General features: G+C 49.9%; 1 protein-coding gene and 1 long non-coding RNA gene across 4 annotated transcripts in view; one reads left to right on the top strand and one right to left on the bottom strand.

The window, feature by feature from the left end:
- LOC148131041 (uncharacterized) overlaps nt 1–2,583 on the bottom strand; it is a 6,217-nt gene extending 3,634 nt beyond the window's left edge. The window contains exon 1 of the long non-coding RNA XR_015748407.1: nt 2,461–2,583. This is a non-coding gene — a long non-coding RNA (uncharacterized LOC148131041). The remainder of the gene's footprint in view (nt 1–2,460) is intronic.
- Nucleotides 1–14,217, top strand: part of LOC148131040 (kunitz-type serine protease inhibitor homolog dendrotoxin I-like) — a 24,457-nt gene extending 10,240 nt beyond the window's left edge. Inside the window, exons 1-3 of one of the 3 annotated variants that reach the window (XR_015748405.1) lie at nt 2,524–2,629; nt 3,547–3,734; nt 3,803–4,347. Coding sequence is in view for 2 of the 3 variants with exons in the window: in XM_087959113.1 (XP_087815239.1) it covers nt 13,207–13,285; nt 13,623–13,795 (252 nt within the window). In the remaining variant the exon portion in view is untranslated. Of the gene's footprint in view, nt 1–2,523; nt 2,630–3,546; nt 3,735–3,802; nt 4,348–13,111; nt 13,286–13,622 lie in introns of those variants that run through there. The other 2 variants (XM_087959112.1, XM_087959113.1) reach the window with 2 other exon arrangements.

Genomic DNA, 14,217 nt, shown 5'->3' with positions numbered 1-14,217 from the left:
CATCGTATGTTCATTGTATGTTCATTGTACGTTGCTTCCTTTTGGCCTGTGGTCTGCAGGGAAGGGGGAAGAGGTGTCTGGCTTGACTTCTAGGGCCTGGAGGGGGTGCTGCATCTGGGACCTTCAGGAAAAGAAGCCTATCAGAAGAATAATTTGTGGTTCCAACTGGAGCCAGGATTGCGCAAGAATAAATAAAAATGAAATCTGCGCAGCTTTGAGGAAAGGAGGAATATTTATTCCCAAACCCAAAGAGTTTTGCCTGGGGGGGTGGGGGGGCAGCTGCAAAGAAAACAGGGTAGAGGAGGGTTGTTTTACAGGGGACTTTCTCCTGGGGGTGGAAGTGGACGCTTGAGGGACATGGGCGTGCAAAAGTACATGCCATCTATGAAGTTTGTTCTACTGAACCTGAGACGGTGCCAGTAGCTGCGTCTGTGTGGGAAGCCACCTCTCTTGGAGGGGTGAGGAGATGTTGTGGAAGCTTCATCCCTAGCAGCTTTGAAGAAGAGACTGCGCTGCCTCTGTCAGAAACGGTGTGTAGGGTCTCCTGCTTGGGCCGGAGGTGTGTGTGTGTGTGTGTGGACTGGATGACCTCCAAGGTCCCCCTCCAACTCTGTTATGCTATTCTCCTGCAGCTGCTCTGGACCCCAGCTGCTTTGCTTAACTATCATTCCCCCAGCCATCTTCTCTTTTGTGGGAAGACGGTCAGAAGATGGTGACGCACAGTTAGAGGGCCCGTAAGGGTTCCAGTCCATGAGGGAAACAGGATTGATGTCACTGGCTGGTGAACCTCATTGTATCCTGAACAGGAGAAAATGCACTCCTTCTGGTCACATTGCCCACCCACCCAACCCCAGAGGTATTCAACATCTGGACCATCTGTGAGGGCAAAGAGTTGGATGTTACAGTGGATGAGTAGTGAAGATAGTTAGGAAGTCTATGGAGATTCTCCACCGTCCAGGTCATGGTTGCCCCAAAGATGCTTTCAAAAGGCAAGTGGATTTTTTTTTACGGGGGGGCGGCGGGGGGGAACAGTCCTTGAAAACATTTCATTTCCCATCCAAAGTTCTAATTAAATGGTGGAAGGATTTATATTATTTGCATTCGTCTGGTCACTAGCACTCTCGACCAGTGGTGGGATTCAGTTTTGTGGGTGTGGCTTGGTGGGCGTGGCATGACCTGGTGGGTGTGGCTTGGTGGGCGTGGCAGGGGAAGGATACTGTAAAATCTCCATTCCCTCCCCACTCCTGGGCGAAGGTTACCACTGGTTCTCTGAACTGCTCAAAATGTCTGCTACCGGTTCTCCAGAACTGGTCAGAACCTGCTGAATACCCGCCTCTCCTCTAGCCACGAAGACATCTGGACACTAAGCATGTCTAGCCTATCAAAGAGAAGGGCCAGGGGTGACATTAACAGATAAACAGAAATAACAGAGCTGGAAGGGACCTTGGAGGTCGTCTAGTCCAAGCCCCCCTTCTGCCCAAGCAGGAGACCCTGCACCATTTCTGACAGAGGGCCGCCCAATCTCTTCTTGAAAGCCCCCAGGGATGAAGCTCCCACCACTTCCGAAGGCAACTTCTGTTCTACTGGTTCATGGATGATAGCAGTCTTCCAATATTTGAGGGGCTGCCACAAAGAAGAGGGGGTCCCATCTGTTCTTCAAAACACCTGAAGGCAGGACAAGAAGCAAGGAGAGAACCAACTAAGGAGAAGCTAAGGAGAAATTGTGTGACAGGAAGAACAAGGAACCAGTGGAACATCTTGCCCCCAGAAGTCGTGGTTGCTCCATCACTGGAGGTTTTTTAAGAAGAAGCTGGGCAGCCGTTTGTCTGGAAAGGGGTAGGGTCTCCTCCTTGAGGAGCAGATTGGACTAGAAGACCTCCAAGGTCCCATTCCAGGCAGTGGTGGGATTCAAAAAAATTTAGTACCTGTTCTGTGGGCATGGCTTGGTGGGTGTGGCATGGCATGGCCTGGTGGGTATGGCTTGGTGGGCATGACAAGGATACTGTATTCCCTCCCCGCTCTTGGGGGAAGGATATACTGCAAAATCCCCCTTCCCTCCCCAGCCCACAGACCTGCTTTCCAGCTCCGTTCTCCTGGACAGGGCAACCCAAGGAGACCCAGCCAATCAGCTGGGGCTCAATGGGAGGCAGGGAAGAGATGGGGTTGGCGGGGCCAGTGAGAGGCGGTATTGGCCGGTTCTTCCGACGACTCAAAATGTCCACTACCGGTTCTCCAGAACCAGTCAGAACCTCTTGAATAGCACCTCTGCTTCCAGGCCTGGGATCCTAGGATCCCATGGACTCTTCTAGTGTGTGGGGTGACTACAGGCTCCTATTCTTTGTGCTTATATTATTCGGCACTCTGTTTGTTCTTACATAATGCTATAGCGTTCTTATTTTCATAGTGTTATTCTTTGCAGCAGGAGAACAAAGACAATAAAAGAGCTTTCTGTTTGCTCACCCGGTTCACTTGCTCGTTGGAAACCACCGCCTGGGTTAGATTCCTCCCACAGTCTCACCGCAGCCTCCGTTTACTCAACAGGAAGCATTTGCGATGGGCGATCGGCAGCTGTTGGGGTTAAATAATCCATCGAATTCCAAGCCAGGATTGTCTTCCAGCTCTTGCTCAGGTAGAATTATGAAACGAATAAACTCTCTTTTGTCGTCTGGCATTCCTCGAATTGCCTCACTGCACGAAAACCTCGCCCCTCTTTGTCCTCTCCGTACCACATTACTCTGCAAGGTGGGGCCAAAGCTCCTAGGTGCAGCTCCCGCCAAGTTGCGGCACCGGTTTAGGTCCTTCAGGTGACTTTGGATGCTGCAGCTCAGGTCTCAGCCGCGCTGGTGGATTTGGGCAGGAAGCAAACAAGCAACGTGGTGGATGAAATCAACAGAGGGAGGAGAACTACTCCCAGGAGCTGCGGTGGCATAACTGCAGGAGGAGGGCGAAGAGGTGGTCTAGGCCTTCCTGTCGGAGGAAATGGAGAATCCTAGCGCTAGAAGGGACTTTGGAGCAGGAGTGGGATCCTACCTTAGTCGCTGCCGGTTAGGCGGGTGGTGGTGCGTGCATGCATGTGTATGTGCACGCCCTTAAGGCACGCACTCCTCACATGCCAATCGGCTGAGGGGATGAAGAAACTCAAAGCTAGGAGCGACCCTCTCACCTTCTCATGTGCTTTTCGGTCTTTTATCCTCTTCTCCTTTCAGCTGAGTGGAGGCATTTTGTTTTACTACCAGGTCGGTTGAACCAATCCAAATCGACAGCATGCCACCCCTGCTTTGGAGGTCTTTAAGGCTTGTGGACTTCAACTCCCAGAATTCCCCAGCCAGCTGGCTGGGGAATTCTGGGAGTTGAAGTCCACAAGTCTTAAAGTTTCCAAAGTTGGAGATCCCCCTTCTAATCCAAACCCCAGCTCATGGCAGGAGCCTCTTACCATCCCAATCCGATGGTTGTCCAATCTATTTATGAAAACAGCCAGTGATGTAGCAGCCACAACATCTGGAGGCAACCTGTTCCATTGGTTAATTGTCCTCCTTTCTTCTCCAGGTGCCAGAGACAGTGTCAAGACTGGAATCAGGATTGTCTCTCCATTGGGAGAAGCCTTCAAATCCATGAGCTTCTAAGATAATATTGGCTCAATGTTCTAGTGCACTTTTCTGGGCAAAACTTTAAGACAGGTTTCCACATGCCTAAGGTGGGACTAGAACTCCCAACCTCCTGGTCATTGGCCCAAAGTCACCCAGCTGGATTATGTGGCTAAGGTGAGACTAGAATTCACCGTCTCCTGGTGATTTGTCCAAAGTCATCAAGCCGGCTTTCATGCGTAAGGCAGGACTAGAACTCACCGTCTCCTGATGATTGGCCCAAAGTCACGCAGCTGGATTCTGTGGCTAAGGCAGGACTAGAATTCTCCATCTCCTGGTCATTGGTCCAAAGTCACCCAACTGGCTTACATAGCTAAGATGATACTAGAATTCACAGTCTCCCGGTGATTTGACATCCAGCTGGCTTTCATCCTTAAGAACTCACCATCTCCTGGTTTCTAAGCCAGCCCCTTCACCACTAGACCAAAACTACCAGAAGGAGAGGCTCACTCACCAGGCGTCGTCTCTGGCTCCCTGGTTAGACCAGCCCTTGTTTTGATGGCCTTCAATGCAAAGCATGAAAAGTCATCATTCTAAGTCTTGCTGCATCTTTCGTGAGACTAATTTTACATTTTGACTCAGAGAGGGGGCCTTGCTGGTGCAATGGCCAGCTCCTGCCCCTGAAGGGTCCTCAAGTGCCCTCACCCCAAAGGTCCTGTCTTTGAGGGGCCAACAGGGGCCCCCAGCCAGCCAGGAGGCTACGAAAGGCCCTGTCCTGATCCTTTGCAAACTTGGAAGTCCTCTTCCTCCTCCTCCTCCTCCTCCCCACAACTCCCCGCTTCTATGATTATGTTCCCTAGTTGAGTAATGAATTGTCTGCAAGAAAACAGCCAAGCTCAGAGAGCTCCAAGAACCCCACAGTCCTCCTCTCCCTCCTCCTCCCCCTCCTCCTCCTTTTCTTCCTCCTCTCTGCAAACCCCACTCCCTCCTAGCACCGATGATGATCCCAAGTTGAGTAAGGAAATGCCTACAAGGAAACAAACTCAGCCATCACCAAGAATCCCATAGACTAAGCCAAGATGAGTAGTGTGGTCAGCGTGGAGGCCTTCCTGGCACCTCACCCCACCACCAGCCTTGCCCCACCCAACCAAGGCAACCTGCAGGGAATGCAGAGGTTACGGCTATCCCTGCTTTTTCCCCCCACTCCATCCGGTTTTGGTCACCACATTACGAAAAAGATGTTGAGATTTTGGGAAAAGCGCAAAGAAGAACAACTAGGATGATTAAAGGCTTGGAGGGGAGAAAAACATACGAAGAACGGTTGCGGGATTTGGGTACAGATGGCAAGAATAACAGAGTTGGAAGGGACCCTGGAGGTCTTCTAGTCCAGCCTCCTGTTCAGACAGGAAACTCTATACCATTTCAGACAAAGGACTGTCCAATCTCTTCTTAAAATCTTCCAATGTTGGAGCATCCTCAACTTCTTAATTGTTTGACCAGTCTAAAGAAAAGAAGAAGTAGAGGGGACATGATGACATCTTCCAGTACTCGAGGGGCTGCCACAAAAAAGAGGAAGGGGTCCAAACCCCCTGAAGCAGTGGATGGAAACTCATCAAGGAGAGAAGCAACCTGGAATTGACAGGGAGGACACTTAACCAGTGGAACAGAAGTTGCCTTCAGAAGTTGTGGGTGCTTTATCAATAGAGAATTTTTAAGAAGAGACTGGACAGTCAAATGGTCTAGGGCAGGGGTCCCCAAACTTGGCCACTTTAAGACTTGTGGACTTCAACTCCCAGAATTCTCCAGCCAGCCAAGCTTACTCTCTTGCAATCCCTTCCTCCGCAATCTCTCTCCACTTTAGGAGGTGAAGAGAGAGAAAAAAAGCAGGCATAGCTGGCTAGAGAATTCTGGGAGTTGAAGTCCATAAGTCTTAAAGTTGCCAAGTTTGGGGACCCCTGGGTATAGGGTCTCCTGCTTGAGCGGGGGGGGGGTTGGACTAGAAGACCTCCAAGGTCCCTTCCAGCTCTCTTCTGATTCCTTCCTCAGCCCCCAGCCGTTTCCTTTCCTTGGCCAAGGACACCCCGGCAAGGCTGAAGGAAGGACGGCGGTGTTGCATTTCTGCTGATGGAAGAAAACACAACACCAGGCCCCCTGCAGAAGCCGCCATCAAGGGAGGCCGGGATCAAGACGACAGGGCCAAGGCGCCACTTAAAGTGATATTTCCTCAGGTACACCACGGCAGCGGAAGGCACGGGGGGGGGGCGCTGCTGGGCTTTCCAGGATAGGGAAGGGAGGGAGAGGCAGCCAAGAGAGTAACGGAAGGGCAGAGTGGGAAGGGACCTCGGAGGTCTTCTAGTCCAACCCTGTGCCTGTGCCAGGTGTCCTTAGACTATTCCAGACAAAGGGCTCGCCAGGATCTTCTTTAAAGAGTTCCCGTGTTGGAGCACCCACAATTTCTGGAGGCAGGTCCTTCCTCTGACTAATGGTTCTAATTAGAAACCAAAGAGCAACAAAGGGAGCCGGGAAGGAAAGGGTGCAAGGCTTCGAGCTCATCCAGAATCGCTCCCACATGGCCCTCTTAGAAGCCGGGGCGTGGTGGGCTTTCTCTCTCTCTCTTCTCTCTCTTTTCTCTCTCTCTCTTCTCTCTCCTTCTCTCTCCCTATTCTCTCTCTCTCTTTTCTCTCTCTCTTTTCTCTCTTTTTCTCTTTCTTTCTCTCTCTTTCTCTCTCTTCTCTCTCTCTTTCTCTCTTTCTCCCTTCTCTCTCTTTTCTCTCTTTCTCTTTTCTCTCTCTTTCTCTCTTTTCTCTTTCTCTTCTCTCTCTCTCTCTTTTCTCTCTCTCTCTCTCTCTCTCTCTTTCCTTTCTCTCTCTCCTTTCTCTCTCTCTCTCTCTTTTCTCCCTCTCTCTTCTCTCTCTCTTTTCCCTTTCTCTCTCTCTCTTTCTCTCTCTCTCCCTCCATCCCTCCCTCTCTGTCTCTTTCTCTCCCTCTCTCCCCTCTCTCTTTCTTTCTCTCTTTCTCTCTGTCTCTGTCTCTCTCTCTTTCCCTCCATCCCCCTCTGTCTCTTTCTATCTATCTCTCTTTTTCTCTGGCTCTCCCTCCCTCCCTCCTTCCCTCTCTCTCTCTCTGTGTGTGTGTGTGTGTGTGTGTAGCCAATAGGTTTCTAGAGGTGTCCATTAGAGGTCGTCCTTCGGCTGTGACTACAATTGAGCCCAAAAGTTCTATTTGTAAGCATGCTGGTTGTTAAGTGAGTATGGTCCCATTTTGCAACCTTTCCTGCCACAGTTGCTAAGTGAATCGTGGCAGGTGTTCAGTTAGTGACTCCGGTTGTTCAGTGAATCTGGACTTTGCTTGTCAGAAGATCCCAAAAGGGAGAAATCATGTGACACCCCCCCAGGACAATGCGACCGTCATAAACACGAGTTGCCCAGCGCCTGAACTTGCATCACGTGACCGTGGGGAATGCTGCAATGGTCATAAGTGTGGGAAATGGTCACTTTTTTCAGTGCCATTGTGGCTTCGAATGGTCACTAAACAAGTGGCTGTGCATCTGGGACCCCAGCCCTGGTCTTGCCCTGGGAGCTTCTCTGCGCTCCAGATCCTGGTTGTCCCCAAGCACCTGAACTCTTTTGGGGGCTTTTTTCCTTTGAAATCGTGTCCCTTCTCATCCCAGCAGCTTCTTCGGCTCTGACTGGATGGGGCGGGGGAGGATTTGAAGAGTTGAGGCATCTTCTTGGATGGGAAGCGAAATGTCTTCAAAGAAAAGCCAAGAAACTCCAGTTGCCTCTTGGGGGAAAAATGCTCCTCTGGGACAACAACCATTTTCTTGAACGGTGCATGAAGGAAGCCAACCAAAGAAACGGCTTCCTTGGCTCCAGCCTAGCCTGGGATGGGGACGCAGCAATGATGGGAAGGCGACAGGGGTGGGATTCAAAAATTGGTTTTTACTCCCGGTTCTGTGGGCGTGGCTTGGTGGGCGTGGCAGGGGATAACAGATAACAGATAATCAGAGTTGGAAGGGACCTTGTAGGTCATCGAGTCCAACCCCCCACCCAAGCAGGAGACCCTACACCATTTCTGACCAATGGCAGTCCAGTCTCTTCTTGGAAACCTCCAGGGATGAAGCTCCCACAACTTCCGAGGGCAACTTCTGTTCCATGGGTTGATTGTTCTCACTGTCAGAAAGTTTATCCTTATTTCTAGGTTGAATCTCTCCTTGTTCAGTTTCCATCCATTCTTCCTTGTCTGGCCTTCAGGGGCTTTGAAGAATAGCTTGACCCCCTTCCTCCTCTCTGGGGCAGCCCCTCAAATATTGGAAGATCCTCTCCTGTCTCCCCTGGTCCTTCTCTTCACCAGACTAGCCAGGCCCAGTTCCTGTAACCGTTCATCGTATGTTTTAGCCTCCAGTTCTCCTAATTATCCTGGTTGCTCTTCTCTGTACTTTTTCTAGAGTCTCAGCACCTTTTTAATAGTGTGGTGACCGAAACTGGATGATACTGCAAAATCCCCCTTCCCTCCCCCACCCCACCAACCTGCTTTCCAGCTCCGTTCTCCTGTGCAGGGCAACCCAAGGAGACCCAGCCGATCAGCTGGGACTGGATGGGAGGCAGAGAAGAGATGGGGTTGGCGGGGCCATCAGAGGTGGGATTGGCCGGTTCTCCAAACTACTCAAAAGTTCCGCTGCTGGTTCTCCAGAACCGGTCAGAACTGGCTGAATACCCACCTCTGGAAGGCGAGAAAGTTTAATGTCTGTTTCTTCTCAATGGCTGGAGGAAACCAAGCCAAATCCCTTTGGGAGCAACTTCAAAGGAACTCTTTACATGCCCCGGCTCTTTTGATTTCATTGCTGAAGGAAGCCAAAGAGGGACTGGTTCAGAGGAGCCCTCTGGGATGGCTAGCCCGGGGTTCAAATCCCTTGGCTATGGGGCCTGCCTGGCTTTCTTCCCCAGACAAGGAAGTCCTGGAGTCACACACACACCCCACTGAGCGGCTCTTCCTCACAGATCGCCCCCTGGTGCCCAGAGACTGCAGTGACAATCTTGGGTGCTTTGCCCTCTGCTGCCCTCTGCTGCTGAGAATCCATAGGCTTTGGCTCCAATGAAGGAGAACAGTTGCAGCTTAGAGATGAAAGGAGGGGTCCTTGTTGCTCTCTGAGCTTGGTGGTTTCTTTTGAGATGTTTTATTACTCAACTACATAACCTCATCAGTGCTGGAGGAGGAGGAGGAGGAGGAGGAGGAGGAGGAGGAGGAGGAGGAGGAGGAGGAGGAGGAGGAGGAGGAGGAGGAGGAGGAGGAGGAGGAAAAAGGATGAAGACGACTGTGGGGTCCTTGTTGCTCTCTGAGCTTGGTGGTTTCCTTTGAGATGTTTTATTACTCAACTAGATAACCTCATCAGTGCTGGAAAGGAGAAGGAGGAAGATGACGATGACGATGAGGTCTTTGGTGTTTTCTGAGCTTGGTGGTTTTCTTGCAAATTTTTAATTACTCAGCTAGGTTATATCATCAGTGCTGGAGAGGAGGAGGAGGAGGAGGAGGAGGAGGAGGAGGAGGAGGAGGAGGAGGAGGAGGAGGAGGAGGAGGAGGAGGAGGAGGAGGAGGAAAAAGGATGAAGACGACTGTGGGCTCCTTGTTGCTCTCTGAGCTTGGTGGTTTCCTTTCAGATGTTTTATTACTCAACTAGATAACCTCATCAGTGCTGGAAAGGAGAAGGAGGAAGATGACGATGACGATGAGGTCTTTGGTGTTTTCTGAGCTTGGTGGTTTTCTTGCAAATTTTTAATTACTCAGCTAGGTTATATCATCAGTGCTGGAGAGGAGGAGGAGGAGGAGGAGGAGGAGGAGGAGGAGGAGGAGGAGGAGGAGGAGGAGGAAAAGGATGAAGACGACTGTGGGGTCCTTGGTGCTCTCTGAGCTTGGTGGTTTCTTTTCAGTTTTTATTTTATTTATTTATTTTATTTTGTCAAGCGATTATAAGATAACAGGTATAAGTATAAACATAGTTATGAATACAAGAAATAGATACATATAAGAGAAATAAGAGAAACAATGGGACAGGGACGGTAGGCACGTTGGTGCGCTTATGCAGGCCCCCTTACAGACCTCTTAGGAAAGGGGTGAGGTCAATAGTAGACCGTCTAAGGTTAAAAGTTTTGGGGGTTTATTATTCAACTAGATAACATCATCAGTGCTGGAAGGGAGGGGAAGGAGATTAGGGGATTGGAGGCTAGAACATAGGAAGAACTGTTGCAGGAATTAGATATGTCTAGTTTAATGAGAAGAGTGACTAGGAATGACATGATCGCAATGTGCTAGTGTCTGAGGGGCTACCACAGAGGAGAAGGGGTCACCCTATTCTCCAAAGCCCCAGAAGGCAGGACAAGAAGCAACAGATAGAAGTTAACCAAGGAGAGAAGCAACCTAGGACTGAAGGCCTGTGGAGATTCTCTGTCCTCCGGGTGACGGTTGTCTCAAAGGTGCTTTTTCAAGAGGCAGCTGGACTTTCTGGTTTTTCTTTGAAGACGTTTTGTTCTTCTTTGAAGAAGCTCTGCTGAAGAAGCTCCTTGGATGAGAAGCAAAATGTCTTCAAAGAAAAACCAGAAAGTCCAGCTGCCTCTTGGAAAAAAAGTACCTTTGGGACAACTTTTAAAATGAAGGAGGAATTTCCTGACAGGGAGAGCAATTAACCAGCGGAAGGGAAGTTGCCCCCAGAAGTTGTGGCTGCTCCATCACTGGAGGTTTTCAAGAAGAGATTGGACAGCCTTAGTCTAAATGGAAAAGGGACTCCTGCCTGAGCAGGGGGTTGGACTAGAAGACCTCCCAGGTCCCTTCCAACTCTCATTCCTTCAAAGGAACCTAGCCTACTCCTTGATCAGCACAGTCTGCCCGAGAAAGTGGGCGAGCACCCAGGTGCCAAGAGGCGCCAGCTGCGGAGCGGAGGGCAGGCGCCTTGGGACACCACGTACAGCAGAAGCTTTGAGAGCGCAAGTCCATCCCTGACCTGTTTGATGGGCCTTCAGCCCATCACCCCCCCCCGTGGATTGACGCCTTGTTCGGCTGGGGGGGGGAGCTTCATTGCTCCAGCTCGTTCTCTTGCAACCCAGAGTTACTCTCAGCCAGCCTGCCTTCCAGAAGATCCGCCAATCTGGAAGTTTGCTGAGGCTCCGCAAGACTTTCCCCAGGTAATACTTCTATCTCCCAACTTGAATATTTGCCTCCAAAAGGAGGCAGACGGTCCCCCTTTATGCAGGGATTTCCCCCGCCTGGGCTTGGTTGTGTTTTTCCTTGCAGAGGATTCATTACTCAAACTAGGTAACATCATCAGTACTCATGACCACCTCTGATGTTCCCTACTTTGGGTCATGAAATGTCTGCAAGAAAACCATAAACAGAAGGACAGAATCAATATCACGTGAAGTGTTAATTTCACTTTATTAAGGCCTTGGTAAGGCCACACTTGGAATACGGCATTCAGTAAAATGTAAAAAGGATGTTGGGACTCTAGAAAGAGTGCAGAGAAGAGCAACAAAGAAGATTAGGCTAAAACATATGAAGAACGGTTGCGGGAACTGGGTATTACTAGTTTGATGAAAAGAAGGACTAGGGGTGACATGATAGCAGCCTTCCAAAATCTCAGGGGCTGCCCCAAAGAAGAGGGAGTCAAGCTATTCTCCAGAGCACCTGAAGGCAGGACAAGAAGCAACAGATGGAAACTAGTCAAGGAGAGAAGCAACTTAGAACTAAGAAGAAATTTCCTGACAGACAGAACAATTAACCAGTGGAACAACCTGCCTCCAGAAGTTGTGGAGCTCCAACACTGGAAGTTTTTAAAAGGATGTTGGATAACCATTTGTCTGAAGTGATGTAGGGTTTCCTGCCTAGGCAGGGGGTTGGACTAGAAAACCTCCAAGGTCCCTTCCAACTCTGTTATTCTATTCTAGTCTAAAAACAACTGAGCACCAAGGACCCCACGCTCCTCCTCCTCCTCCTCCTCCCCTTCCTCGTCCTCCCTACTAGACCTGATGATGTTACCTAGTTGGGTAATGAAATGTTTGAAAGAAAACCACCAAGCTCAGAGAGCACCAAGGACCCCACAGGCCTCTTCCTCCTCCTCCTCCTCCCTTCTAGTACTGATGATATTCCCTAGTTGGGTAATGAAACATCACCAGGGACTGGGAGTTCTAGACCTGCCTTAGGTGCTGAATGTTGCATTTGCCTTCGTTAGAAGTATTTGCATTATTTTCAGGCCAATTTTCAGTTGTGTCTTTCTTGTTCCTGATTTCTGGGGTGTTAGACATTCTCCTCTTTTGGGTCACCCACAGATTGATCGACATCCCATCCATTAAAATGATTGATAAAAAAAAAACACACACTGTGGGACCATTTGTCTATGTTTGTTTCCTCCTTTCAAAGAATCAGGTGTTTAGCCCTCCCCCCCCCCCAAGCCTTTGATCCTCCACCAGGAACAGGAAGTGTGTGCAGTGCCTGAGTTTCTTCCCTTGGCAAAGGGCCATTTTTACCCGCGATGGACAAGATGTTCTTTTCACTCCCAAGCTAATCAGTTCAAAGACTCCAGAGTCGTCCTACTCTGAGATGCCGTGACCTCTGAATTTAAGCCGTTTCACAGGCAACCTGGAGGGAAGTTTCATTCCCCTGAAGTGGCGTCAGTACTTCTCCACTGTCAAAACCCCAAAGAGGGAATTTTGATCCGGAATATCACTGAAACAGGACTGCAAAAAGCACGGCCAACGGTTTAGATGTTGAGAATTGAACGTTTCCTGTTCGGTTAAGATGCCTTTGCTGAATGCTGAGGAACTTTGGTTTCACTAGAAGAGAATATTTGCACAAACCAGAGGTGATGAATTCATCCGGTTCTGACTGGTTCTGGAGAACCGGTAGCAGAAATTTTGAGTCGTTTGGAGAACCGGCCGATCCCACCTCTGACTGGGCCCGCCAACTCCATCTCTTCTCTGCCTCCCATTGAGTCCCAGCTGATCGGCTGCGTCTCCTTTGGTTGCCCTGCACAGGAGAAGGGAGCTGGAAAGCAGGTTGGTGGGGTGGGGAGAGAAGGGGGATCTCCAAAAATACTTGTAGCTGTGCACAGAGGCTGTTACCTACTTTAGTCATGAAACATCTGCAAGAAAACAACCAAGCTCAGAGAGAGCCAAGTACCCCATAGTTCTCCTGAATTGGGATAGGAAATCCTGCTTGAGAAGGGGGCTGGACTATAAAATCTCCAAGGTCCCTTCCAGCTGGATTCTGATTCTGATTTTGATTCCTCCTCCTCCTCTTCCTCCACTGCAGAGACCCCACTCCCAGATGTTTGGTAATGAAACACCTGTAAGAAGATTGCCACATTCAGAGAGCACCAAGGACCCTATAGCTCTCCTCCTCCTCCTCCTCCTCCTCTTCCTCCTCCTCTTCCTCCACTGCAGAGACCCCACTCCCAGGTGTCTGTTAATGAAACACCTGTAAGAAGATTGCCACATTCAGAGAGCACCCAGGAGCTCACAATTCTGTTTTTTTTGTCCTAGGAATTATTGAGTTTAGCCATCGCGTTGTGCGCTCAACCCTTGCTTGGTGACTGAACCTTAGCCTGAGCAAGATTTCGATTCTGTTCCTTGTACTCATGACGTCCGTGGCCATGCTCCTTCTCTGGGTTTCCCTGGTCCTCTGGGCTAAGCTCTGCATGACCTCTGGAGACCTTGGTGAGTGAGGTCAACTGAAGGGGAAGTGAAAAAAGGCTAGGGGGTTTCAGCCTCCCTCCTTCCTTTCTTTTCCCAGCTTTCGAACCCAGGGCTCCCTTGTTCTACCTACTGGGATTCCAATTTTTTTACTACCGGTTCCGTGGGCAAAGCTTCGTGGTCATGGCTTGGCTTGGTGGGCATGGAAGGGGAAGGAGACTGTAAAATCTCCAGTCAGGGGTGGTATTTGCTGGTTCTCCCAACTACTCGAAATTTCCGCTACCGGTTTTCCAGAACGGGTCAGAACCAGCTGAATACCCACCTCTGCTACTTTCTCCTCCTTCCTGCTTTATGTGTCCAGGAATCTGCATCCTCCCTCCTGACGGAGGCCTCTGCTACAACCTGCGAGAACGGTGGTACTTCGACTACGAGAAGAAGACCTGCCTGCCCTTCTCCTGGACTGGATGCGGAGGAAATGAGAACAATTTCGAGAGTTGGCCTGAATGCCAGAAAGCCTGCAGCCGCTACGGATAAGTGAGGGAGCTGATCCCACCTGGGCTGAGCAGAGGCTGTGGGATCAGACCGTCTAGCAGGGAGTCCTCACTTCAGCTACTTTAAGGCGTGTGGACTTCAACTCCCAGCATTCCCCTGGCAGCAAAGCTGTAACATGTAACCTGCCAATCATAACCATCAAAGACCAGCTTTGATTTAGAACGTATCCATTTGGTTGCAATGTTCCTTAACACATTTCTTAATTGTTAATTTTTTGTTTCATTTGTGAACTTCTGGAATGTCTTTTTGATCCAGCAGAATTAGCACCGTTGATGGTCCCAATTCACTCTACATCTGTTCCCCGACCTTGATCTATATGAGCATATGGAGGGAGGGAGGGATGAAGAATAAATTTATGGATGTGATGACCCAGGGCGTGGCATAAAGGCAACACAGCCAGAGAA

The sequence above is a fragment of the Notechis scutatus genome, chromosome 3 (assembly GCF_049901735.1).
Source record: "Notechis scutatus isolate UNSWTSFEM ecotype Mainland chromosome 3, rNotScu1.2, whole genome shotgun sequence".
In the NCBI taxonomy this organism is placed as follows: Eukaryota; Metazoa; Chordata; class Lepidosauria; order Squamata; family Elapidae; genus Notechis; species Notechis scutatus.
This window is presented reverse-complemented; position numbering and strand designations above follow the sequence as displayed.